We start from the raw sequence: 27,853 nt of genomic DNA, 5'->3' as shown, positions 1-27,853 counted from the left end.
AGGTTGCCATGAGTCGAGGTTGTGCCACAGCACTCCAGCCAGGGCAACAGAGGGAAACTATCTCCAAAAAAAAAAAAAAAAAGAAGGCAAGAAACAGGATGGCTGATATTTCTCAGAGGAACAAATTAGCCAAGAAGAAACGAGAGTGCCAGGAGTGGGGAAACTATTAAATGTGACTTTATATTTAATCAAACACCTAACTGGGAAAATAATAAAGATTGAGTAATGCTGCACAGATATGTACTGAAACAACGTATACTAGGTTTTAATATATCTGTAGATACTTCTCTTAAAATAGTTTTATTCCTACATAATACATAATAGCTTATATATACCTAACATTATATATAGAGGTATACCTTGGATATATTGTGAGTTCAGTTCTAGATCATCATAATAAAGTGAGTATCAAAATAAAGGAACTATCTTTATGGAGAGTCACACAAATTTTTTGGTTTCCCAGTGCATATAAAAGTTATGTTTACACTACACTATAGTCTACATTATGTCTGAAATAGCATTATGTCTAAAAAACAAAAAGTACATACCTTAATTAAAAATTCTATTGCTAAAAATGCTAATGATCATCTGAGCCTACAGAGAGTGGTAATCTTCTTGCTGATGGAGGGTCTTCCCTTGTTGATTGCTGCTGACTGATCAGAGTAGTGATTGCTGAAGATTGGGGTGGCTGTGGCAATTTCTTAAGACAACAATGAAGTTTGTCACACTGATTGACTTCATTTCACAAAAGATTTCTCTGTAGCATGCAATGTTGTTTGTAAGCATTTTACACAGTAGAATTTCTTTCAAAATTAGAGTCAATCCTCCCAAACCCCGCAGTTGCTTTATCAATTCGGTTTACGAAATATTCTAAATCCTTTGTTGTCATTTCAACAATGTTCACAGCATCTTCACCAGGAATAGATTCCATCTCAAAAAACCTTTTTTCCTGCTCACCCATAAGATGCAACTCCTTATCCATTCAAGTTTTCTCATGAGACTGCAGCAATTCAGTAACGTCTTCAGGCTCCATTTCTTACTGTACATCTCTCACTCTCTGCACCACATCCACAGTGACTTCTTTGAACCCTTCAAAGTCATCAATACAGGCTGGAATAAGTCTTGTTCATGCTGATGTTCTGACCTTCCATGAATCATGAATGTTCTTAATGACATTCAGAATGCTGAATCCTTTTGGAAGTTTTTCAATTTACTTTGTTCAAATCCAGCAAAGTCATCACTATCTACAGCATGTATAGCCTTATGAAATATAGTTCTTTTTAATAAATAATAAGGCTTGAAAGTCAAAATTCCTCTTTGCTGCTCCACAGGCTGCAGAAAGTACGCTGTGTTAAGAGGCATGAAAACAATTCATCTCCGTCAGAGCTCTTGGGTGACTAGGTGCATCATCAATGAGCAGTGATATTTTGAAAGGAAACTTTTTTCTGGGCAGTAGGTTTCAACAGTAGGCTTAAAGTATTCAGTAAACCATGCTATAAATCGATGCACTGTCATCCAGGCTTTGCTGCTCCATTTCCAGAGCATGGGCAGAATGGATTTAGCATCATTCTTAAGGATTCTTAGGATTTTGGGAATAGCAAATGAGCACTGGCTTCAACTTAAAAGTCATCAGCTGCAAGATCCCCTAACAAGAATCAGCCTGTCCTTTGTAGTTTGAAGCTAGGCACTGACTTCTCTCTAGCTAGCAAAGTCCTAGATGGCATCTTCTTCCAGTAGAAGGTTGTTTTGTTTACACTGAAAATCTGTTTTTAGTGTAAACTTCCTTCATCAATTACCTTAGCTAGATCTGGATAATTTGCTGCAATCTCTACATCAGCCCTCGCTGCTTCACCTTGTACTTTTATGGGGGTGACTTCTTTCCTTAAATCTTATAACTGACCTCTGTTAGCTTTCAACTTTTATTCTGCAGCATCCCCACCTCTCTCAGCCTTCATAACGTTGAACAGAGTTAGGGCCTTGCTATGGATTAAGGGAATGTTGTAGCTGGTTTTATTTACTACCCAGACCACTTGAACTTTCTCCGCATCAGCAATGAGGCTGTTTTGTTTTCTTATCATTCATATGTTTGCTGGAGCAGAACTTTTGATTTCCTTCAAGAATTTTTCCTTTGCTTTTACAACCTGGCTAACTTATTTGGTGCATGAGGCCTAGCTTTTGGCCTGTGTTGGCTTTTGACATGTCTTCCTCGTAAGCGTAATCATTTCTAGCTTTTGATTTAAAGTGAGAGACATGCAACTCTTCCTTTCACTGTAACATGTAGGGGCCATTGTAGGGCTATTAATTGGCTTAATTTCAATATTGTTGTGTCTCAGGGAATAGGTAGACCCAAGGACAAGGAGATGGGAATGGCCAGTCAGTGGAGCATTCAGAACACATACAACATTTATCAATTAAGTTGGCCGTCTTATATGGCCAATATTCATGGCACCCCAAAACAGTTACAATAGCAACATCAAAGATCACCGATTACAGATCATAACAGATACAATAAAGTCTGAAATACCGTGAGAATTATCAAAATGTGACAGAGACACCAAGTGAGCACATGCCATTGGAAACATGACATTAACAGAACTGCTTGACACAGGATTTCCACAAACCCTCAATTTATAGAAAAGGCATGATTTGTGACGCACAGTAAAATGAGGTATGCCTGTATAATATTTTCTCTAATGCCTTGAAGATAAACTCGTGGAACATTAAAGTTATACTTTATCCCAAGATGATTGCCAAGATCATTCTCCTTTAGAAGAATTAAACTGAATATTCTGATTACAATACCAAAGGAAAGTCAAAGGGAAATTTCATTTTCTCATCAACACAAATGTTGTCTGAAGAGCCTTCCAAATTGAATATATATTTCATAATCCCATAATTAATACTCAGTAACCTCACCTAGACAGAAAAATGAGATGCATTTCAACATGTACTTGATAATTTGTCAGCAACTGCCACCCCATTATCAATAAAAAAGAAAAAGAAAATGCAAGAAAACCCCCAACGAGGTCAAGTACTACACTCTGGATTTTTAAAAATAAATTCCAAAACAAAAAAACTCTGCACCCAGCCATTTAAACACATAAAGATCTACGAGGCCAGGCGAGGTGGCTCACACCTGCAATAACAGCACTCTAGAAGGCTGAGGCAGGAAGAACACTTGAGCCCAGGAGCTCAAGACCAGCCTGGGCAACATAGTGAGAGATCGCCTCTACTAGACATTTAAAAAATTAGCCAGGCATGAGCCAGGTGCGGCAGCTCACGCCTGTAATCCCAGCACTTTGGGAGGCCAAGGTGGGTGGATCATGAGGTCAAGAGATGGAGACCATCTTGGCCAACATGGTGAAACCCCATCTCTACTACAAATATAAAAATTAGCTGGGCGTGGTGGCACGCACCTGTAGTCCCAGCTACCCAGGAGGCTGAGGCAGGAGAATCGCTTGAATCTGGGAGACGGAGGTTGCAGTGAGCCGAGATCGTACCACTGCACTCCAGCCTGGTGACAGAGAAAGGCTCCGTCTCAAAAAAACAAAAATTAGCTAGGCATGATGGCAAGTGTCTATAGTCCCAGCTACCCAGGAGGCCAAGGCGGGAGGATTGCTTGAGCCCAAGAGTTTGAGGTTGCAGTGAGCTATGATCATGCCACTGGACTTCAACGTGAGTGACAGAGCAAGACCCTGTCAAGGAAGGGGAAGGGGAGAGGACTGCTTGAGGTGAGGAGTTTGAGAACAGCCTGAGCAACATAGCAAGACCCCGCATCTCTCCAAAAAAGAAAAAAAAAAAATATCTTAGCCAGGCATGGTGGTGCACACTTATGGACCTAGCTACTTAGAAGGCTGATGCAGGAAGGTCATTTGAGCCCAGAAATTTGAGGCTACAGTGAGCTATTATCATGCCACTGCTCCCCAGTCTGGGCAACAGAATGGGACCATGTCTCTTCAAAGAAAAAAAGAAAAAAAAAAAAAAGTCCAGGCATGTTGGCTCATGCCTGTAATCCCAGCATTCTGTGAGGCCAAGGTGGATGAACTGTTTGAGTCTAGGAGTTCAAGGCCAGCCTGGGAAATAGCAAAACTCCAACTCTACAAAATATACTAAAATGGGTGGTGATGCATTCCTGGGGTGGAAAGATGGCTTGAGCACAGAAGGTCAAGGCTGCAGTGAGCCGAGATTACACCACCCCAGCCTGGGTGACAGAGTAAGACCCTGTCTCCAAAAACAAACAAATGACATTTTTAGTTTTGGAAAATGTGAAAACATCCTAAGTGCTTATCAACAACGAATTATTTAAATCAGCAGTTCTCAAAATGTGGTTTGCAGACTGGCAGGAGGCCCTAAGATCCATTTTCATAATAATGCTAAGAAGTCACTTTGCTTTTCAGTATTCACATTTGCACTAATGGTGCAAAAGCAACAGTAGTTAAATCTGCTGGTGCTTTAGCAAGAACCAAGACAGTGACACAAAACTATACGAGTAGTCACTGTACATTTATTACTACCAACTCTCACAGTACTAATAATGTGAGTTTCATATAAGAATGCCTTTGGGCTGGGCACGGTGGCTCAACACCTACAATCCTAGCACTTTGGAAGGCTGAGGTGGGCGGATCACCTGAGGTCAGGAGTTCAAGACCAGCCTCGCCACCAGGGTGAAACCTGTCTCTACTAAAAATACAAAAATTAGATGGGCATGGTGGCAGGTGCCAAAGATGCTTAATGAGTTTAGAGGTAATGTTAATGAATTATTATTGTTTGACACTATATAAGAAAATGTGTCAACATTTGGAAGATCTGCGTAACTCACTGAAAAATTATTTTCCAAATAAGCAATGTATGATGTTAAAAATCTTACACAGGTAAGAGATCCATTCCAGATGTGAGACAGACCAATGGATTTTAATGTAACAAAGTAGAAACAAATTCTTGGATATGGTTTCAGATTCCACGTTTCAACTAATCTCTAAGAAACCCAGTATCTCTTGAGCATGTGTCCTAGGAAAAAAGGGGAGGGGGGGGAAGACACCTAGTAGTGTATCAAAGGATAATATCAACAATTATTTTTAAAGGCTTTTAAAAACTATTCTCCCTTTTCCAACCAAATACCTGTGTGAGGCTGTACTGTCTTCTTATACTTCCAATGAAACACCTTAACTCCACAGACTGAAGGCAGAAACAGCTATGAAAATCCAGTTGACTTCTAAGATGGCAAAAATGTGGCTGGGCGTGGTGGCTCACGCCTGTAATCCCGGCACTTTGGGAGGCCGAGGCAGGTGGATCACAAGGTCAGGAGTTCAAGATCAGCCTGGCCAACATGGTGAAACCCCATCTCTACTAAAAACTATAAAAATTAGCCGGGCGTGGTAGGACGCACCTGTGGTTCTGGCTACTCGGGAGGTTGAGGCAGAAGAATCACTTGAACCCAGGAGGTGGAGGTGGCAGTGAGCCGCAATGGTGTCACTGCACTCCAGCCTGGGCAACAGGGCGAGACTCCGTCTCAAAAAACCAAAACCAAAACCAAACCAAAACAAAAAAAAGATGGCAAAAATGCCATTCTTTCTATTATATATTTTTTAGTTCAAATAATTATTTTCATTATAAAATGTCATTTATGTTAACATGGGATAAATTTTCTAAACGAATAATTTTACATTTCTCAAGTTTTTCAGGTGAAATTATATATTCATTTTTAAATGTGAAAAAACACCTTAGCATTATTTACTGCAAAAATGTAGTAAATAACAATAGATAAAAACTCACATAAAGCTCTGTAGAGTCCTCAATAATTTAAGAGTGTAAAGGGATTGTGAGACCAAATATTTGAGTACTGCTGATTTAAATAAAATATCGTACATCCATGCAAGTGACTACTATGCAACTATTAAAAAGTTAAAAAAAAAAAAAAAAAGCTTAATTGTGTGGTAGTTTTCCTAAAATTGATATGAAACCCAGAAGTCACTGAGGAAAAGCAGTATTTGCCTACATGAAAACTAAAGACCTCTAAAAAAAAAAAAAAACCCTGTAATTCCACAGTCAATGTTAGAAGACAAATGATTTGGACAAACTGTTTCCGACTTAACACTCCTCCAACTTCCCTGCCTTGGGTGAGTTAGTACGGTAATACAAAATGCTTGGAAATAAACTTGGAAAAGATATTCCATAACTTGTTAGCTTGAAAGTAGGGGAAAAAGAGATAATCCAAATAAAAAAAAAAAAAAAATAGAAGAACTGAATAATCTGTCCTTAGATAAAAACCACAAATCATCAATATGAAAATATTTTGAAACTTCAATTTTAAAATGCAAAATTGAAAATACTGAAATTGTTTTCCCAAATCAGACTGGGACCGACCTGATTGGCAACAACTTAAAAGACTAATCACACAAGTTGGCAAGGATGTAGAAACCAGGAACTCTCAAACTATTAAGTCTAAGTCAATAAAGCAGAATAATGCAACAGTATCTGCGCAAAAGTTGTTAAAGGGTAATCTTTGTTCTAGGAGATCTAAAATTTTACCCTATAAATATATTCACACAAGTGCACAAGTATATAAGTATCTAAATTACAGCACTGTGTGTAAAAAGAAAAATCTATACAGCCATTAATGTAAGCCTAATAAAATACATGGCTGTATATGAATAGAATAAAAGACGGCAGTTTAAAACTATGAGGTATAATCTGCACATACAAACAGAAAAGTCAACCGTATAGACATTTGTATTAAAAAGTATACATATGTGCATTTAATACTTCTGGAATACAAACCAAATTTAACATTGACTACTCTGGGGAGTAAAGAAAAGTAAAACGCAAGAAGTGAATAATAAGAAAACTGCCAACATTGGAGCCATAAAACATAGTACTTTTCCAAATGATACTTGCTATTTTACACAAAAAGTAGAATTTATAGAGAAACTGAAGTCCCCAGGGATTTCATTTTAAGCTTTAAACTTTTTTTTGTTTGTTTTCCAAACTGATGAGGACACTTAAGAATCCCTTCTTAGACTCCATTCAAGCTGTGCGGGATATACGCCTTGTTTTACTTCTCCCCACAATAAGAGCGACACCAAGAACTGGGTTCACAGACAGCTAGAAGATATACAGAGTTTGTTTTATATCACTGAAAAAAGTGAGAAAAAAAAATGTGGCTTTTGGTGCTACTATTAGGTTAAACTATATAAAACTGCCACTAATGAATTGTTCAACCTAATACATGTGGTACATTGCTTTCCTGAGGAAGGATTTTATCCTTTATAGACTGTTTGACCTCTGATATCCCACTAGCTGACAATCTCCATTGTCTAAAAAACTGATTTGTTCCTCATTAGAGGAAATACTGAACCAAAGGGTCTCCTATGAGAAAACTGCATACAGCATATTTGAACTATTTATTTCACTAGGTCTTCCATGACGAATAAAGGAAACATTTTTAAAAAATTAAGATCATAAAAAAAATTTTAATAAATGAAACTAAATTATAAATAGATTTGTGGACTCTTTTAAGTAGAGAGTGAATGTTCTGCCCTAAAAAAAGTAAATAAAAAGAAAAAAAGACAAGGAAATGAATTGAAAGAACCTTAGAAGTTAATTCCAATTTACTTTCCTCTACATTGTTACAATGTTTCTAAACTGCCATTTTCTTCCCACCATCAGCATTCAGTGAACTCAAGTTAATTCTCACATACCCCAGAAAATAAACAAAAACAAATCTACTGGAAAGGAGTGGGAAGAGTTGGGAAAAGCCATATAATGAACTAATACTCAATTGTCTGCTACACTGTTAACTATGAAAACTTAACTAATTTTAATCTGTACCCTTTTCCTCTTGTCTCTCTGTTACAAACCAACCAATCTTCAAACTCCACACTCCCTGGCTCTCCTTTCTCATTCTCAGTCCAGCTTCAAGTCACCTGTTCTTCCTCTATACATCTGTATATCTCCTATTCACTCTTCAAACTGCCCTAATCTTTTTTTCCATGTTTTATGGAACTACACTAAAACACTTTTTCCTAAGTCAGTAGGGACTTTTACAAAAGTGTTCAAATCAATGGATATTTTGACACCTTGCTTCATTTGACCTTTTTAGCATGTGCTATGAACTTACACGCTATCTTAGAACAAACCACCTTCTTGGTTTCCATGACCACCACTGTCTTTTTTGTGTGTGTGTGAGATGGAGTGCGATCTTGGTTCACTGCAACCTGCACCTCCTGGGTTCAAGCAATTATCTCACCTCAGCCTCCCAAGCAGCTGGGATTACAGGCGCCTGCCACCACGCCCAGCTAATTTTTGTATTTTTAGTAGAGACGGGGTTTCACCATGTTGGCCAGGTTGGTCTCAAACTCCTGACCTCAGGTGATCCGCCCGCCTCCACCTCCTAAAGTGCTGGGTTTATAGGCGAGAACCACCATGCTGGGCAACCACCACTGTCTTTGTATGTCTTTGTATCCTTCATAGGTATTCTTCTTCAACAAAAGCCCCCATGTGATGCTAGTATCCCAGGTCTTTGTCATGAGTCAAGTGCACTTCTCCTTAAGGGAACTTATTTACTAATGTGGCTTCCATTATGACCAATACTTTTCAAACTAATCTCTCACATAGTTCCTTTTGAACTCAAGACTCACACATGAAACTGTCTGCTGGTCATGGATCATCCAAATGAAAACAGAACCCTCAACCTTAGCATATCTAAAACTAGTCTCATAATCTAACTTTGCCTTCAAACTTGCCCTATTCACCATTTACCTTGTGGCCTAACTCAGAAAACCTAAGTGTCAGAAAGCTTACCTGTTCTGTAGAGGATGTTTAATATAGTGTTCTGGGTTAGCAACCTCCTGATTAGATTCCGTTTTCTCCTCTTCCGTAGTCGGGGGATTAGCAGTAGGGGTGGTTTCCTAGTGGAAAATAATATAAAACATTAAATTTCTTAAGACATCTATGACAGCAATATTCTAACTAAACCTGAACTGACATGCTGATAATTTTTTTTTTTTTTAGACAAAAGTCTCTCTGTTGCCCAGGCTGGAGTGCAATCGTGCGATCTTGGCTCACTGCAACCTCCTCCTCCCAGGTTCAAGCAGTTCTCCTGCCTCAGCCTCCTGAGTAACTGGGATTACAGCTGTGTGCCACCATGCCTGGCTAATTTTTCTATTTTTAGTAGAGACGGGGTTTCACCATGTTCGTCAGGCTGGTCTTGAACTCCTGACCTCGTGATCCGCCCACCCTGGCCTCCCAAAGTGCTGGGATTACAGGCATGAGCCACCACGCCCGGCACTGATATTTTTTAAGAAGGAATTAAAGCAGATTGCTTCATAAAACAGACCACCCAGACCAACCTCTAAAGAACCATTCTCTATTCTCATATCTCTTCATTAAGAGCAAAAAGAAAAGGATTTCTCAAATCTGAAAATGTAATAATATTTATAGTTACCCTTCCACTTGCACTTTTTTTTTAAATAGCAGGAAGACAGTCACAGACTATGCAACAAAGTTGGGAAAATCTGCTATTTTTCTTAACATACCATCATATTGAGATACTGCATATGGTATTGAAGGGGGTATCAGGAAGGACAGAGGATTAAAACTAAAGTTTCAAGAGTATAACAACTATATCACTGGGCACAGTGGTGCGTCCCTATAATCCCAGCTACTCGGGAGATTAACAGGAGGATTGCTTGAGACCAGGAGTTTGAGACCAGCCTGGGCAACACGGCAAGACCCAGTCTCAAAAACAAACAAACAAAACAAAACTATATTATGATGACAAAAAAGCTTTGTAAAGCGATCAAGTCAATGATATGCAGGTCTTACCTTCATGGCATACTGTTTACCCTATGGTAACCTAAAGGTTTGGCAGCTTAATATTTTCAGTGGGCCCTAACAAGATGGACATTGGCTTGAACTTAAATATTCTCTTAGGCTAGGCGTAATTAACATTGTCATCTAAAAATATCAGAAAGAAAACAAGCCTGGGGACAGTAATTTAAAATAGGTGTTCATCACATTCTTCCATGTAGCTCTTCATACTATCATAAATTGTCAACAAAAGAAAAAAGCCAAAGAAAGGCACTAGGACAAAGACTGATACCAAAAAAAGGGCAATGCAACAAGTGTTTAGAAATCAAACTGAAGCAGCAAACAAGAGATCTATGTTAACATAATAAGATATGTAACTCGAATATTTATTATCTAAAAGACCTCAGAGAGCAGAAAGGTGGTAAATATTTATTTGAAAGAATATGGGTTTTCCTGTATTTTATGTTTCTTAGAGATGGGGTCTCACTCTGTTATCCAGACTAGAGTGCAGTGGGTAATCATAGCTCACTGCAGCCTCAATTTCCCTGGCTCAAGCAATCTTCTTGCCTCAGTCTCAAGGGTAACTGGGACTACAGATAGGCACCACCTTGCCTCAGTCTCAAGGGTAACTGGGACTACAGATAGGCACCACGATACCTGGCTAATTCTTTTTTATTTTTAGTATAGACAAAGTCTTACCATGTTGGCCAGGCTGGTCTCAAACTCCTGAGCTCAAGCGATCCTCCCACCTCGGCCTCCTAACGGATATGTTTTTTCTTATCAACATATGACATGTATAAGAATTTCTATTAGCCTATAAAGTCACCCAGAACAGAGACCCTGTCTTGATCTCACTCAATAATCACAGTACTTAACCCAATAGGAACTTACTGACTTCATTACTTAACTGAATAAATTTAAATGTTTACATAGAATGGTTAAGGCCTGAAAATTGACATACAGTAATTAATGCCTTAAAACCAAACATTTTTATCAACATTCACTTACCAGTAAATTTAAGTGTTCAAAGAGATGATAATTACTGAATGCCATTTCCTATCCCACTAGCTTAAAATTAATGATGGGTTTCCAGGCAGACAGTGGGAGTCTCAATGAAAACAATGAGAGACTGGCAGGCAGGTAGGCTTTAGGGGACAGGGTACCAGAGAAAAACTGCTGTAGATGAGAAGTGGGCTCCTCAATATATGTAAAAATCCCTCACAGGTTTTTGGCTAAACTGGCACTTTCGGAGTGTAACTCTGGTTGGCCTAACAGAGAACAAGAACAGCTGAGCCAAAACTAGAGACTGCACAGTATTTGTGAAACATAAGTAGAATGGGTACAGGGACTTATGTCTGTGACTCCAGCACTTTGAGAGGCCAAGGCGAGAGGACTGCTTGAGTCCAGGAGTTTGAAAACAGCTTCAGCAATACAGTGAGACCCAGTGAAGAAAGGGGAAGAAAGAAAAAGAAACAATCCTCTCTCTCTCAGATCCAAAAAGGAATACCAAAGAAAAGTCTTCAGCCTGCAGAAAAAAGATCCCAGATGGAGATGCAAAAAGAATGACAAGCACTTGAAAAGGTAAATATCCTATATAAACGACCATTAACAGTTTAAAGGAGCAATGATTATAATATGTTTTGGGGTTTCACATAATGATGGTTCTACCACAAGGTTAGGCATACAGGGGTTTTCAATGTTGAATATGCCAGTAAAAGATATTCTTCCTCTCAAAGTTAAATAGCACTGTAAATTCTCTTATATTTATTCACAAGCTCAAAATCCTCACTATAAATCATTCACAACACTTATTTAAACCTTTCACCTCAGCAGCACATAAACAGTGAGTTACAATATGACTAATTACAAGTTTAAGGTGTCCAAAATAATGTAGTACTTTCCCTTCTTTTATGTTATTCCATTCTTTTCATTATTGGGAAAATGATGAAAGACTAAGATGGCATCAAATCTTTGGACATATAGGAATTAAAAGCAAGTTATCACTCAGGAAAAACATATCCAGTTTCTAGAATTTTAAAAGTGTTATTTTGAATTAAAATAAAAGTCGCACTGTAAGTAACTGATACTAGTCTTCATATTAAGAACACATAATTGGCCAGGCACGGTGGCTCAGTGCTGTAAACCCAGCACTTTGGGAGGCCGAGGCAGGTGGATCACCTAAGGTCAGGAGTTCAAGACCAGCCTGGCCAACATGGTGAAACCCCCATCTCTACTAAAAATGCAAAAATTAGCTGGGCGCAGTGGCGTGTGCCTGTAATTCCAGCTACTCAGGAGGCTGAAGCAAGAGAATTGCTTGAACCCAGGAGGCAGAAATTGCAGTGATCAGAGATCGTGTCACTGCACTCCTGCCTGGGCAACAAGAGCAAAACTCCGTCTCAAAACAAAACAAAACAAAACAAAAAAGGACACATAATTTTGTACTCTTCCAACAACTTAAAAAAGGAGCTACACATTTTGAAATGTGTGTGTATGTATGAATCAGTAAGTATACTAATTTAAATTCTTTAGTCTTCACTTTTAATTATATAAACATATTCGATTTTCAAACAAATGATGTGAAATACCATAAAAATTTTTATTGGGCATAGACAGTCTTCTTTTCGTATGATCTATATGGGAACTAAAAAATAGTTCAAGAAACAAGTTCTATTTTAAGATATATAACCTTATTTTTAAGGTTGCTTCCTATAGACACTAAATAGTTTTAAGTTTGCATTCAGTTTAAAAACAAAACTCTACTGCAAAATCCTACCATATTCCTCTCTCTACTCTCTTAGGCTGGTGTTTTCTCAATGAGCAAATTTCACTGGAAATTACATTCTAAATGACCAATCTCAGGTTCTACTGAGGAATTAAAAGGAAAAAAATTAAATGACTAACATTTCTAGGTTTATAAACTATCTGGACAAAAAAAGTAAAGGCTAATTTAGCAGATTATGGCTAATCTCAAAGTAATCAAACACATTTTTAACCTAAAATAGGCAATCTTCCCTTGAAAAAGCATTGTGTAACACATTTTAGGTGGGTAGAATAGGGAGTAAGAGCGAGGCCATGGGATGGTGCTGTGTTCATCCAGGTAGTAACCAATGTGGCTGAAAGAGAGGGTTCGTGAAACCAGAGCTAGAATGGTAGGTTGGAGTGAGATTGTTAAAGGCCTCAGAGGTCAGGCTAAAAGTGTAGCTTTCATCTTGGGGGCAATGAAAGCCATTAACTAGAAGGTCAAAGAGATTAAATACAAATGGCAAGTAAGGGAACAGAAAAAGATAACCAATTTGAGAGCAAAGTATTAAACCTGGTTTAAGATTTGCTCAGTTTATCAGCTTCAAATAAAAATGTTCAGTATTGTAATTTAGCAAACCCAGGGCTGAATAAACTGTCATAGCAACAAGAGAAAGTTGAAAGTGAAGAAAAAAAGCAAGCAAGGGCAAGAAAAGTCTAACAATTGGCTGCAAAGAATGTCAGGTAGCTTTTTACTACATTCTGCAAAAACTAGCACAGGTATAATATTAATCTTATGGGACAATCCTAATATTATAGAGGTAAATATTTCCCAGATCTAGCATCATTCTGTGATGTTTTCAATAAATCTGACTAAACTTTAGATTCTCCTCATCATGTTCAAATCTACATTGCTTAAATTTCAAAACCATGATGCGCTTTTCCACGGTTTGGAACATTCAAGATTTCTCAGCAATTCTCAACCCAAATACACATATAAACCATTTCTTCTAGAAATAATGATGAGCCTTCCCCCTCAGAACACCCCATTTGTGTACTCCATTACCTTCATTCAACAAATATTTACTCACAGGAACTTCCAAAAAATTTTCTTCCGGGTGAAGACAAATCACCCAACACCTTATTTGAAGTATGTAATAATCAGTAGTCCCCCTAGGCACTGGTTAATGGTTTGAACCAATAACTCAAGGTATAGTCCACAGACTACTACTACTGGTCCACAAACTGGTTATGGTTGACAGTGAGGTTAAGTATAGAAATGCAAAGTAAACACTTCGGAAATTTGTAGCAATTTGACAATTTTTTATCTGCTGAAACTAATCAAATTCAGGCTTACATTTTGTATGCACGTCTTCATCTTTATAATTTTACAAAAGTATTATATTAGAAATTTTAAAAAAAGAAAAGGCCAGGCATGGTGGCTCACCCCTGTAATCCCAACACCTCGGGAGGCCAAAGCAGGAGGATCTCTTGAGCCCAGGAGGCCAAAAGAGGAGCACCACTTGAGCCCAGGAGTTCAAAGACTGCAGTGAGCTAAGACAGCACCACTGCACTCCAGCCTGGCTGACAGAGTAAGACTCTGTCTCTAAAAAATTAAATTAAATGAAAATCTAAAAACAAACACAAACCAGTTTGTCGTCAGAATATGAGATGCACTGCTTCAGATCACACCCTCTAGAGCCACGTTCCCCATGTTGGAATCCCAGCTCTGCCATTCACAGCTGTAAATTCAGAGCAAGTAACTTTTGTGGCCTCAATTTCCTCATCTTAAAATGGGCATTGTGACATTTATCTCCTAGGATCACCATGGGGATTAAATGAATTAAAACACAAAAGCATTTAAACTGTCTGGTACATGGGAAATGCAAAATAAGGATTGCTTTTTATAAAGTAGCTAAAAATTTTAAGCGGTTACCTGGTTTGCCATTCTGCAAATTTTTATTCAGAGCAAACTGTATGGCCAGACACTATGCTGAATTGTTTTATATGATTTGTTTTAGAAAGAAAAAAAATTTTTTAAATTATATTTATCACTTTCCTCCTTCCTAAATTTTTTCTGATATATGTAGATATAGGTATTCCTCCCAGAACAATAACGATTAATGCAATATAAAGTCATTTTAAAGTAACATTCAAGTGAAGAAACCTACTTTTCCTACTTTTAAAGGTACTCCCAGAAACCATATTTCCCCTTTTCTGTACTGAAGGCATCATATCTTTGGCCTCATGAATGGCTAAAATGTAGCATTGAGCTGAACTATTTATTACCAAGGAATAGCATAAAGGACATTGAAATCAAGCATCAAAATAAAGCACAAAAAAAGGGGCTAGAGGAAGAAAGAAATTATGTATCAGGCACATTTATTCACATACCATCTATATATATACCAGGTATCTGTATACCAGGCTCTGACTTCACTACCACAGTTTTCCTCTGATAACAGAAAAAGAAATCCCAGGTTTACCAATCCCTGGTGCACTAGGAGCCATATTGCAAAATGGGTATCTCAACAACACAGTCTGGATCCGCCTCTAACCCCAATCTGATGAGTCCTTTAAGTCTTAAGATGAGTATGATAGGAGAAAATTTTCAGAGAACAACAGGGATTGTTTAAGTGATCTAGGGCAAGCCCTTAAAACCCCTGTAAGGATCAGTTTCTTCCCTTGTAAAAAGTGCTGTGTAGGTTTTAATCAACAATCCAAGAGTCTGGCACTTAAGTGATCAATAACTGTCAGTTACCATTAGCAATCAGTACTTGAGATGACATTAACATAAGAGTTCAGAAAGGTAAGAGCTGAGTAAATGTGGCATGCTGAACTAGACTTCAAACTCTGGAAGAAGTTCGGCTAGTCCTTTAAATTTTAAGATGAGGAAATTTCAAGAACAATAGAAGATAAATCACTAACATTCATATCCCAGTAATATACTGAACAGGGAGTAGAAACCTAAACTACCTAGGGTATGCTCTCTAAATTTTTGTCCTGGCTCAATAATTTCTATCTATCCTCAAATCCTTACACCAGACCTTCCCCACACCCCCAATCATATACACAGTAAGTGGGGATATGGAAAGAGAAAGAACTCGTGATTAACTTAGAAATAACTACCCAGATGACTATTACCACACCTAAATAATTCTGATACCAACACTCTCCCCCTTCCTGATGACACAAAATAAATGTGTTCAGTCAATGCTATAGCATCAAATAATGGGTAACAACATGACTGGTGACCCATATTCAGTAGCGCTTCCTTATATTCCCCCTTCCTTCACTTTCTGTAGCTAAACTGGAAAGACCAGCTGTGTCCATACTAGAAATGTAAATGCTACATATTTCAAAGACAGCTGCAATTATTTCTACAAGGTACTAATACAACATTCTAGTAAACTGAAGGCACTATATTAAATAAAGGTATGAAATAATGAGCAGAAGGATAGATAGACACAGTAAGAACAGAAAAGGGTGGTGCTTTATGATTTTGAAAAGCTCACACCTCATCCAAACTATGAGTTTTTACTTGATAGGTAACATTTACTAAGCAGCGACTACCAGGCCATGTGCTACATTATTTGCATACATACTACCTCAACATACTATAAATCATCTCAATCTAGTCAATATTCATGATCCTGTGAAACAACCATTATTCCCTCCACTCTTCAGACAAATCTGAAGTCCTGGAAAAGTAAACATGTCATTTAAATCCGGGACTACCAGTGTTTACGGCTAAGAACACCACATGTCCTAGTTCTACCTGTTTGTTGTTTCAGTATAATTGTTAATAGAACTCTCATTCACTCCCAAAGGTGGCCAGGACTGAATAATAAATTATATGGTTACAAAGATTCTCTTTCTAGGCAACATAAGTCTATAATATACACTGTGCTCTGCTCTACAGCCTCAGGCTCAACACCTTTGCTCATCTTGCCAATGCACGTCACTGCTAGTACACTAGTAAAAGAGGCATGAATGGTACAACTCACCCTTCCTCCCAGACACACAAAAAAATCCACCACCAGGAAAAAAAAGCAACTATATAGTGAGTTTGTATTATTATGCACAACAGGACCCTAAATACCCATTGGTCAAATATCTCACATATACAGGTAAGTGTAAGTAAAAACCTCTTTTATGTGTACAAATAACTTTAATGAGAACATTATTTAATAGAAATATGTAAACAGACTTCATACTTTTCTGTTCCTTTGTAGTATCCACTCAGTTCTCAGTTTTGTCCTTCATTTGACATATTAAATCAGGCAAAGAAATGTATACAATTACATAAAAAGAATCACGTTTTCACACTTGAACACACAGCAGTGGTCAAAAATAATGAAATGTAAACTGGACCCCATGATTTAATGCAAAAAACATTCCGTACAGAAAAGTTTCAGGCTTCTAACTTTACTGAATCCAGTACTAAATGTTCTTTATATTCCTCAGCCTTTTTCAAGTCTTTTTCACTTTCTAACATCCACCAAAGAACTATGCAGCTTCCAACCTGTGCTGGCAATCAGAGCTTATCACCTGGGATTCTTGCAGAATTTCTAACTGCTTTTTAATGGCATCATTTTCACCATCTTTAGCTTTCATTTTTTTTCTTTTCTTCTTGTTGTTTTGCTTCTTTTTCATGCATCACTTTTTTTTTGACCAACTGCTTCACCACAGTAGTCTTAATTTGTCTCAGGCCAGGATTAGCCATGGTCCCTCAAGCACCATGAGAAGGGTGGGACAAAGAGCCAGGGTAACCATGGAGGAGGTGGCTGTCAGTCCCCAGTTCTTTTCAAGAAACCATGCATTTCCTCACAGCACCCTCCCATATGTAAATTAGTGTAATTAATTAACTAGTACACAAGAACAACTATAGTCTTACCACCTGTCTTGTAAGGAATAAAAAATTTGGTAAAACACTGAAAAGTTGCCTCTATTAAACTGTTTTGGTTGTAGCTTTGAAACATATATTTATAGTAAAGGAATACCAGCTAATATGGCATCACTCATGAAAATGTGGCTGTGGATTTTGCAGGTCTTCCTTACCTGTAATAAAGGATCAAAACTATGACTTTTGTACTCCTCCCTTAACCTAGAAAGTTGAAGTAAAAAAACAACACATGGAGATTTAGCAAAATACAAATCTTTCAACATTAAAACACTGCTCACATGGAAAAAATTTTTTCACGTAAAAGACCCTGAGACATCATGTATCAATTATGATTCAAAAGACAGTACTTCTTAAAGTGCTTTTCAATTAATATAAAATGGCATCTAAACAATAACAAAAAATCACTGGTAGCTGGATTACTAAAGAAAAGAGTTGTGATGATGTGTACAAATTGTGCAGTGTCCAAAAATACTATAAAAATTCAATAGCTGTTTATTTAAATAATAACCTAATTATTTGATCAAAATTAGTAAGTAGCACTAAACTCATGAGTGAATCGAGATGATTAGGTTTGCTGAGCTATATATTTCTGGATATTCAGCAAACTATACTTAAACATATTAATTAAAAAAAAATTCCAACAGTTCACACTTGCATTTCTGATCTTCAAATAAACAATTTTTAAACTTGGATAGATTCTTTTTTTTTTGAGACAGATTCTCACTCTGTCACACAGGCTGGAGTGCAGTGGCATGATCTCGGCTCACTGTAACCTCCGCCTCCTGTGTTCAAGCAGTTCTCTTGCCTCAGCCTCACGAGTAGCTGGGACTACAGGCATGCACCACCACACCTGGCTCATTTTTTTGTATTTTTAGTAGAGATGTGGTTTCAACCATGTTGGCCAGGCTGGTCTTGAACTCCTCCTGACCTCAAGTGATCCACCCGCCTCGGCCTCCTAAAGTGCTGGGATTACAGGAATAAGCCACTGCGCCCAGCCTAAAACTTGGATGCATTCTTTTTTTTTTTTTTTAACCCTTTGAGATGGAGTCTTGCCCTGTTGCCCAGGCTGGAGTGCAGTGGCACGATCTCGGCTCACTGCAACTTCCGTCTCCTGGTTGTAGTGATTCTCCTGCCTCAGCCTCCTGAGTAGCTGGGATTACAGGCACCCGCCACAACGCCTGGCTAATTTTTGTATTTTTAGTAGAGATGGGGTTTTACCATCTCGGTCAGACTGGTCTTGAACTCCTGACCTCGTGATCCACCCACCTTAGCCTCTCAAAGTGCTGGGATTACAGGTGTGAGCCACCGTGCCCAGCACATTCTTAACTACTAGAAAGAGTTGTAGGAGGCCAGGCGTGGTGGCTCACGCCTGTAATCCCAGCACTTTGGGAGGCCGAGGCAGGTGGAGCACCTGAGGTTGGGAGTTCGAGACCAGCCTGACCAACATGGAGAAACCCTGTCTCTACTAAAAATACAAAATTAGCCAGGCGTGGTGGCGCGTATGCCTGTAATCCCAGCTACTCGGGAGGTGGAGGCAGGAGAATCACTACAACCTGGGAAGCAGAGGTTGCAGTGAGCTGAGATCCAGCCATTGCACTCCAGCCTGGGCAACGAGAGTGAAACATTGTCTTAAAAAAAAAAGAAAAAGAAAAGAAAAAAGAAAGACTTGTGGGCACCTTTTAACATTTTAAAATAAATTTTTTAAATGAACATTCTTAAGGGAGCACTAATATGTACCTACTGATCAAATTACTTTGCACATATTATGCAGCTTAAGCCAACATCACAAATTCAGTTTGGGTTTGGGGAGGTGATAACACAGACACAAGAAATAACAGATGTGTGAACTAGGATGATAAGGCTAATGATAACATTTAAATGTCAGTACTATTTAAACCAAAGGCTACCAGAAGATTCATAATTTAAAATAACTAGAAAAATTTACAGGCCGGGCACGGTGGCTCATGCATATAATTCCAGCACTTTGGGAGGCAGAGGCAGGTGGATCACGAGGTCAGGAGTTCAAGATCCACCTGACCAACTTGGTGAAACCACATCTCTACCCAAAATACAAAATTAGCCAGGCGTGGTGGTGCATGCCTGTAACACCAGTTACTCAGGAGGCTGAAGCAGGAGAATCACTTGAACCCGGGAGAGGGAAGTTGCAGCGAGCTGAGATCGCGCCACTGCACTCCAGCCTGGGCAACAAGAGCAAAACTCCGTCTCAAAAAAAAAAAGAAAGAAAAAAGAAAAAGAAAAATTTACGTACGGCCAGGCACGGTGGCTCATGCCTGTAATCCCAACACTTTGGGAGGCTGATGCAGGCAGATCATGAGATCAGGAGATCGAGACCATCCTGGACAACATGGTGAAACCTAGCCTCTACTAAAAAATACAAAAATTAGCTGGGCCTGGTGGTGCATGCCTGTAATCCCAGCTACTCAGGAGGCTGAGGCAGGAGAATCGCTTGAACCAGGGAGTCAGAGGTTTCAGTGAGCCGAGATCGCACCATTGCACTCCAGGAATGGTGAAAGAGCGAGACTCCATCTCAAAAAAAAAAGAAAGAAAACAAAGAAAAATTTACATACGTTGAACATTATACAAAAGTAAAAAATGATTCAAAATATATCAACATTAAAATGGCATTAGGACCAGTGCACAAAACTGTTGACTGCAGTAACACGGTATTTTCCATTTCAATTATTCCTTAAAGCTTTATAGGAAGTATTTGAAAGGCAAATCTTTTAAAGAATTTAACTGCTATTTAAATGTTTATACATTTTAAAACTTAGAAAACATAACTAAAATTTCATGATACTAATTAAATTCTAGTTTTTTTTTTAAAAAAAATCTATCTTTACATGTCACAGTTCAAACAAATGAGCAGTTACTGTTAAAATTCTATGTGTCTGGCCGGGCGCAGTGGCTCACACCTGTAATCCCAGTACTTTGGGAAGCTGAGATGGGTGGATCGCCTGAGGTCAGGTGGTCGAGACCAGCCTGGTCCAACATGGTGAAACCCTGTCTCTACTAAAAATACAAAAATTAGCCAGGTATAGTGGCACGTGCCCATAATCCCAGCTACTCGGGAGGCTGACTCAGGAGAATTGCTTGAACCTGGGAGGCAGAGGTTGCAGTGAGCCAAGGTAGTGTCACTGCATTCCAGCCTGGGCAACAGAGCAAAACTCCGTATCAAAAAAATAAATAAATAAATTACATGTGTTCATTTTTAAAAGTTAAAGGTTATAATTTCAATTTAAACTGTAGCTTTAATAAGGTCATTTTGTTTTCTGTAACAACTTCTTATCCAACAGATTTTTTTTTTCTTTTTTGCCTTCAGAGGAGGGTATCACTGTTAACTTAGGCTGGAGTGCAGGGATGCAATCATAGCTCACTGCAGTCTCAAACTCCTAGGCTCAAGCGATGCTCCTGAATAGCTGGGACTACAGGCATGCCCAGAAAATTGTTAGAGACAGGTCTCACTATATTGCTCAGCCTGGTCTCAAACTCTTGGCCTCAAGTGATCCTCCTGCCTCAGCCTTCGAAATTGCTAGGATTACAGGCGTGAGCCACCACGCCTGCCTTTTTATGTACTAAGGTTTTAAAATCACCTTTCAAAAGAAAATATTTTGAAGAAATATATGCCTTAAAAAAATTTACAAAACCAGGTATAGTCAGTTTCTTATGTCCCCAGGATTACAGAGTGAAATACAACCTTCTATTTACTTAGTTTAAGTTAATAAACTATCAAGCTTCCAAACGTAAAAGGATCTACTGAGTTCCAAGTCAAAGCTAAATGGGAAAATAGAAAAATAGTAAAATTAAAATAAAAAGATCTACATTATTTAACCTAGTAATTAGACTTCTAAGAGACAATACATCTATCAACAGATATACCCAAAAGGTAACAGATAAACCATGGCATTTATAATGTAAGCACTAAACATGTTTGTAAGAATTACTTTAAAACTAATACAAATGTGGAGAAAAGCAGATTACAGAACCATATAAAAATGAGCACTTAAAAAAAAAAAAAAAAAAAAAAAAAAAGGCCAGGCGTGGTGGTTCATGCCTGTAATCCCAGCACTTTGAGAGGCCAAGGTGGGCGGATCACAAGGTCAGGAGTTTAAGACCAGCCTGGCCAACATGGTGAAACCCATCTCTTCTAAAAATACAAAAATTAGCCAGGCGTGGTGGCATGTGCCTGTAATCCCAGGTATCTGGAGGCTGAGGCGGGACAATCGCTGGAACCCAGGAGGAGGAGGCTGCAGTGAGCCGAGACCACGCCACTACACTCCAGCCTGGCAACAGAGCAAGACTCTGTCTCAAAAAAAAAAAAAAAAAAGAAAAAGAAAAAAGAAAAAAGAAGCACTATTTTTGTGCTTTTGACCTATATTAAGAAGTCCTAAATAAACTGTAGTACATCCAGAAAATGAAAAATTACTGAGTGCTAAAATAAAATGAGTTATCAAGCCATAAAAAGACATAGAAGGAACTTAAATGCATATTACTAAGTGAAAGAAGCTAAGCTGAAAAGGCTACGTACTGTATGATTGTAACTCTGTGATATTCTGGAAAAGACAAAAAGATCAGTGGTTGGTGGGGAGGGTATAAACAAGCAGAACAGAGAGGATTTTTAGGGCAGTAAATTATTCTGTATGATATTATAATCGTAGATACATGTCATTATACATTTGACAAACCCACAGAATGTACAACATGAAGAGTGAACCCTAATGTAACGTATGAACTTTGGGTGACAATAATGTCAATTTAGGTTCATCAGTTCTAACAAATGTGCCATCCTGTTGCAGGATGTTGACAGTGGGAAAGCTGTTCCTGCACAGGGGCAAGGAGTAAGTTACAGGAACTGTAATTTCTGCTCAATTTTGCTCTGAACCTAAAACTGCTCTAAGAAAATTAAGTAGTTAGTTTTTGAGACAGGGTCTCGCTCTGATACCCAGGCTGCAGTGCTGTGGCACAATCACAGCTCACTGCAGTCTCGACCTCCAGGGCTCAATCAATCCTCCCGCCCAAGCCTCCTGAGTAGCTGGGACTACAGGTGCATGCCACCACACCTGGCTAGTTTTTTGTATTAATATTTTTAGTAAAGACAGGGTTTCACCATGTTGCCTAAGTTAGTCTTGAATTCCTGGGCTTATGCAATTCACCCACCTCAGCCTCCCAAAGTATTGAGGTTTCAGGCATGAGCTACTGCACCCAGCTGAAAATTAAGTATTTAAAGGGAAAAACGAAAAGGTACGAAGAGGGATATGGTTAAAAAGAAAAAAAAAGTTCACTTTCAGAGAACACTTAGTTGTTGAGATTACAGATTATTTTTTTCACACTGATCTAAATATTCCAAATGTATTATAACAAAGTTATATTAAAGCCCAAATAAACATCTGAAACTACTCCTGGATGGCTCAGTGTATTCCAATCATCTGTCCATCCCTTCCTACGTGAATATCATATTTTTGTAAATTTCTTTTTTTCTTTTTTTAGACAGCATCTTGCTCTGTCACCCAGGCTGAAGTGCAATGGCGCAATCTTGGCTCACTGCAATCTCCACTTTCCGGGTTCAAGCAATTCTCCTGCCTCAGCCTCCCAAGTAGCTGGGATTACAGGCACCCACCACCACGTCCAGCTAATTTTTTGTATTTTTAGTAGAGATGGGTTTTCGCCATGTTGGCCAGGCTGATCTCGAACTCCTGACCTCAGGTGATCCACCTGCCTCAGCCTCCCAAAGTGCTACTATTATAGAGTCACTGCGCCCAGCCATTACTTTTAACAATGTTTTTCTTCATGATATGGTAAGTTCCCCATTCGCCTTTGCTCTTCCTTTTCAAAACTTTGCTTCTGCTCAGGCCTGTAATCCCAGCACTTTGGGAGGCCAAGGCGGGCAGATTCCCTGAGGTCAGGAGTTTGAGACCAGCCTGGCCAACACAGTGAAAACTCGTCTCTACTGAAAACATAAAAATTAGCTGGGTATAGTGGTTGGCACCTGTAATCCCAGCTAGGCTGAGGTGGGATAATCACTTGAACCTAGGAGGCAGAGGTTGCAGTGAGCCAAGATGGTGCCACTGCACTCCAGCCTGGGCAACAGAGTGAGGCTCTGTCTCAAAAACACATGTCTACATACTTAAAGGAATAAGTTAAGATTTTGCATGTATATAACAATTATAGGAAGCTATAAAAATGAACATTCAGAGGACAAAAAAAAAAAAAAAAGGAAGGAGGACGGGAGGGAGAAAATAAATACCTGGAATTTCAAAATGAATGGAAATTTAAAATGAAGGTTGAAAAATAAATGAAATTTTCCAGAGAACTAATCCAAGAGATCTAATATCTGAGCAACTGTTTCAAAGAGAAAAGAGAGGAGAATCACTAATAAACCTATGAGAAGTGATGGACATGAGTTGCCATTTTAAAACACCCAATAAGGCCAGGCGCGGTGGCTCACGCCTGTAATCCCAGCACTTTGGGAGGCCAAGGCGGGCAGATCACAAGGTCAGGAGATCGAGACCATCCTGGCTAACACGGTGAAACCCTGTCTCTACTAAAAACGCAAAAAATCAGCCGGGCGTGGCAGCAGGCGCCTGTAGTCCCAGCTACTTGGGAGGCTGAGGCAGGAGAATGGCGTGAACCCAGAGGCGGAGCTTGCAGTGAGCTGAGATCATCGCGCCACTGCACTCCAGCCTGGGCGACTGAGCGAGACTCCGTCTCCAAAAAAAAAAAAACACGCCCAATAAGTACACAGTACAATGATGAAAACAAACTTATCTAAGGTATATCATTGTGAAATAGGGACAAGAAAGAGTCTACAAATTCTAGGGAGGGTGAGAGATGAACAGATCACACTAAAAAGTAATTTTTAGCTACCAGAATAATTTCAGACTCATCAGTAGCTACAACAGAAGTCCATGAAACATGACTTCAGAATCCTGAAGAATTCTATGTCCAGCCAAACTACAGGTATGACACTTAATATTCAAGGTTTCAAACATTTTTTTACTATGTACTTTTTCTCAAAAAACTGCTGGGGATGTGGCCCACCCAAGTGAGACAAGAAACCAAATAACAGGAAGATAAAGGGCACAGCAAATGGAAGGGTGGAACACAAAAGTCAAATGAAAGAATCAGGAACATGGTAAAAGGAGATCCAGAGAAGACAAATGTTTACCATATATAAAGGGCAACAGTCCAGACTGGAACAGTGTGATTCAGGTGAATGTGATTGGAGCAATGTGATTTAATGGCTGTTACGATTAAAATGCCTATTATTCTACCTTTTCTAAACACACACACACACACACACACACACAAAACCCAAATGCTCAAGTGTCCAGCCCAGACTATTATCTCTGTTTGACCATGTGTTCATGAAGTTCCACTTCTCTCTTTTATGTCCTGCTAACCATATTAGATAACTTTCTTTACATCAGAAGAGTTCAGCTTTAATTCAATCTTAAAACAAGATACAGAGCAGCATATTCCCAAAGACTACTCTCTTACTGAAGATTCTTTGCCTGGCCCACAAAACAGTCTCACCAGATAACAACTATAAATCATATGTTTCCCAGGACATGTTCATGATCATGCCCACTGGTTTCCCCAAAAAGGGCTCTAGTAGAAATTCTAGGAAGCTGAAGCCAAACTATAAACCAGAAACTGTGTTCAGATTATCATTTTTTATGAGCCTTCATCAACAGTGGCGATACTATCTTTCCCTTAGACATCTAGCTTTTTAGTTTTTTCAAAACTAAACACATAGGTGAAAGATACATATATGGGAGATTAGTGCAGAAAAAACAAAAAGCAAGGGAATGCTTGACTCAAAAATCGGAAAAGATGATGGAGGAGGGGCCAAAGATACAATAATGTGATCACGGAGTATTAAAAAAAGTTGAAATGCTGCTATGATGTCCTAGGTCATGGTACACAGGTCTTCAGTTTACTACTCTAAAACCTGGCAGGTGTGATGGCTCACACCTGTAATCACAGCACTTTAAGACGCCAAGGCAGTAGGACCGCTTGAGCCCAGGAGTTTTGAGACCAGCCTGGTCAACACGATGAAACTCCATCATTACTAAAAATGCAAAAATCAGCTGGGCGTGGTGGCGCACACCTCTATTCCTAGCTACTTGGGAGGTTGAGGCAGGAGGATCGCTTCAACCTGGGAGGTGGAGGTTGCAGTGAGCAGAGAACACGCCACTGCACTCCAGTCTGGGCAACAGTGAGACCCTGGCTCAAAAAAAATTTTTTTTTGCCAGGCGTGGTGGCTCACACCTGTAATCCCAGCACTTTGGGAGGCCAAAGCGGGTGGATTACCTGAGATCAGGAGTTCGAGACCAGCCTGGCCAACATGATGAAACCCTGTCTCTATTAAAAACACAAAAAATTAGCTGGACGTGGTGGCGGGCACCTGTAATCCAGCTCCTCGGGAGGCTGAAGCAGGAGAATTGCTTGAATCCAGGAGGCAGAGGTTGCAGTGAGCTGTGATCGTGTCATTGTACTCCAGCCTGGGTAAGAGCAAAGCTCCGTTTCGGGGGGGAAAAAAAAGATACAAGAAAACTTACATACCTATTTTATACTTCGTTTTTTACATATAAACATTTCATTATTTTGAAAAAGGGAGAAGTCCTAAAAAAAAATTGTAGCTGGGAAACCAACTATAGTTGCAAAAGTGTTTTATCTGACCAACAGAGTTTAAAATTTTTCAATTTGTTGTCAAAACATCTACTTTATAGATATACTATCTCATGTATGGAATGATACAGGGAAAAGTTCATTCATCCCAGTAATGTTTGAAATAGTAAATGGTTGGAAATGACCTAAATATTAATATAGAAATAATTATGTTAAAACCATATAGTATAATATATACGATCAGAAAAAAGAAGTGAAAACGTTATGTGTTGATATGTAATGCTCTACAAGACATATTAAGTGAAAAAACACAATGTGCCAGAAAAGTGCACATAGTTAGCTACTATTTACTTTTTACAAATATACATATTTGCTGTATATGCACAAATCTCTATTAAATAAAGTTAAACAATTGACAATGCTGGTTGTCTCTAGGTCATCTGCCTGGACAGAGATCAAATTGAGGAGACTGTGTACTATTGCATAAGACTTGAGTTTTGAACAACGTAAAGTACTGCCTATTTACACACACATTTAAAAAACTAGCAAAAAGGTCGGATGTGGTGGCTCTTGCCTGTGATCCTAGCACTTTGGGAGGCTGAGGCAGGTAGATCATGAGGTCAAGAGATCAAGACCATCCTGGCCAACATGGTGAAATGCTGTCTCTACTAAAAATACAAAACTTAGTTGGCAGTGGTGGCACACGCCTGTAGTCCCAGCTACTTGGGAGGCTGAGGCAGGAGTCATCTGAACCTGGGAGGTGGAGGTTACAGTGAGCCGAGATCATGCCACTGTACTCCAGCCCGACAACAGAGTGAGACTCCATCTCAAAACAAAAACAAAAACAAAAACAAAAAAAAGACTAGCAAAAAAAAAAAAAAATTAACCCACAGAACAATTCTAATTCTATACAAGAGTAAATAACTGTCTTTGAAAGATTAAAATACAAAGCAACAAGAAGCTTTTCTAGGATAGAATAACGTATCTAACCAAATTGGACATACACAGTTACATCTTATAAAGTTGAACTAAATACAATATGCATACATACGTTTGCACACACCAGAATTTCTGGATTCTTTCTTTCTTTTTTTTTTTTTGAGATGGAGTCTTGCTCTATCACCCAGGCTAGAATGCAGTGGCGCAATCTTGGCTCACTGCAACCTCCGCCTCCCAGGTTCAAGCAATTCTCCTATCTCAGCCTCCTAAGGAGCTGGGAATACAAGCACGTGCCACCACACCCAGCAAATTTTTGTATTTTTAGTAGAGATGGGGTTTCACCATGCTGGCCAGGCTAGTCTCAAACTCCTGACCTCAAGTGATCCAATTACCACGCCCTCCCAACGTGCTGAGATTACAGGCGTGAGCCACCATGCCTGGCCAGAATTTCTAGATTCTGAGACCATACTGCACAATTTGGTGGTTATTACCTACATGTGGTTAATTATTAATATTAAATAAAGTTTAAAACGTATTTCTTTGGTTGCACAAGCCACAATATCCAAATGCTCAATTACCATCTAGTGGCTACTGTATTGGACAGTAAAAAAGACCCCTTCCATTATCTCAGAAAATTCTCCTGGACAGCCTTTTTCTAGTAGAATCCTCAAAAAACTGTAACTGGGCAATTTGGAAAGGGGAATGAGGTAGCTGGGGAAGACAGACATGAGATAGGTTTTTCACATTAAACAGAACTTAGCCTGTGCCAGATAATGTCCTTAATATGATTCATGCTAATTCAATCCTTGTACT

The 27,853-nt window shown here is 39.0% G+C and overlaps 1 protein-coding gene across 4 annotated transcripts in view; it reads right to left on the bottom strand.

Annotated features, from left to right (window-relative positions):
- EIF4E (eukaryotic translation initiation factor 4E) overlaps positions 1–27,853 on the bottom strand; it is a 50,043-nt gene that overhangs the window by 12,887 nt on the left and 9,303 nt on the right. Inside the window, exons 1-2 of one of the 4 annotated variants that reach the window (XM_021938652.2) lie at positions 17,608–18,168; positions 8,800–8,906 (exon numbers count right to left, since the gene is read on the bottom strand). In XM_021938652.2, the coding sequence (XP_021794344.1) occupies positions 8,800–8,906; positions 17,608–17,715 (215 nt within the window). In that variant the 5' untranslated portion in view covers positions 17,716–18,168. Of the gene's footprint in view, positions 1–8,799; positions 8,907–14,195; positions 14,358–17,097; positions 17,218–17,607; positions 18,169–27,853 lie in introns of those variants that run through there. The other 3 variants (XM_021938657.2, XM_021938653.2, XM_021938656.2) reach the window with 3 other exon arrangements.

This window comes from Papio anubis, chromosome 3, assembly GCF_008728515.1.
Source record: "Papio anubis isolate 15944 chromosome 3, Panubis1.0, whole genome shotgun sequence".
Taxonomy (NCBI): Eukaryota; Metazoa; Chordata; class Mammalia; order Primates; family Cercopithecidae; genus Papio; species Papio anubis.
The sequence above is the reverse complement of the archived record's forward strand: the minus strand, read 5'-3'. Positions and strand labels throughout refer to the sequence as shown.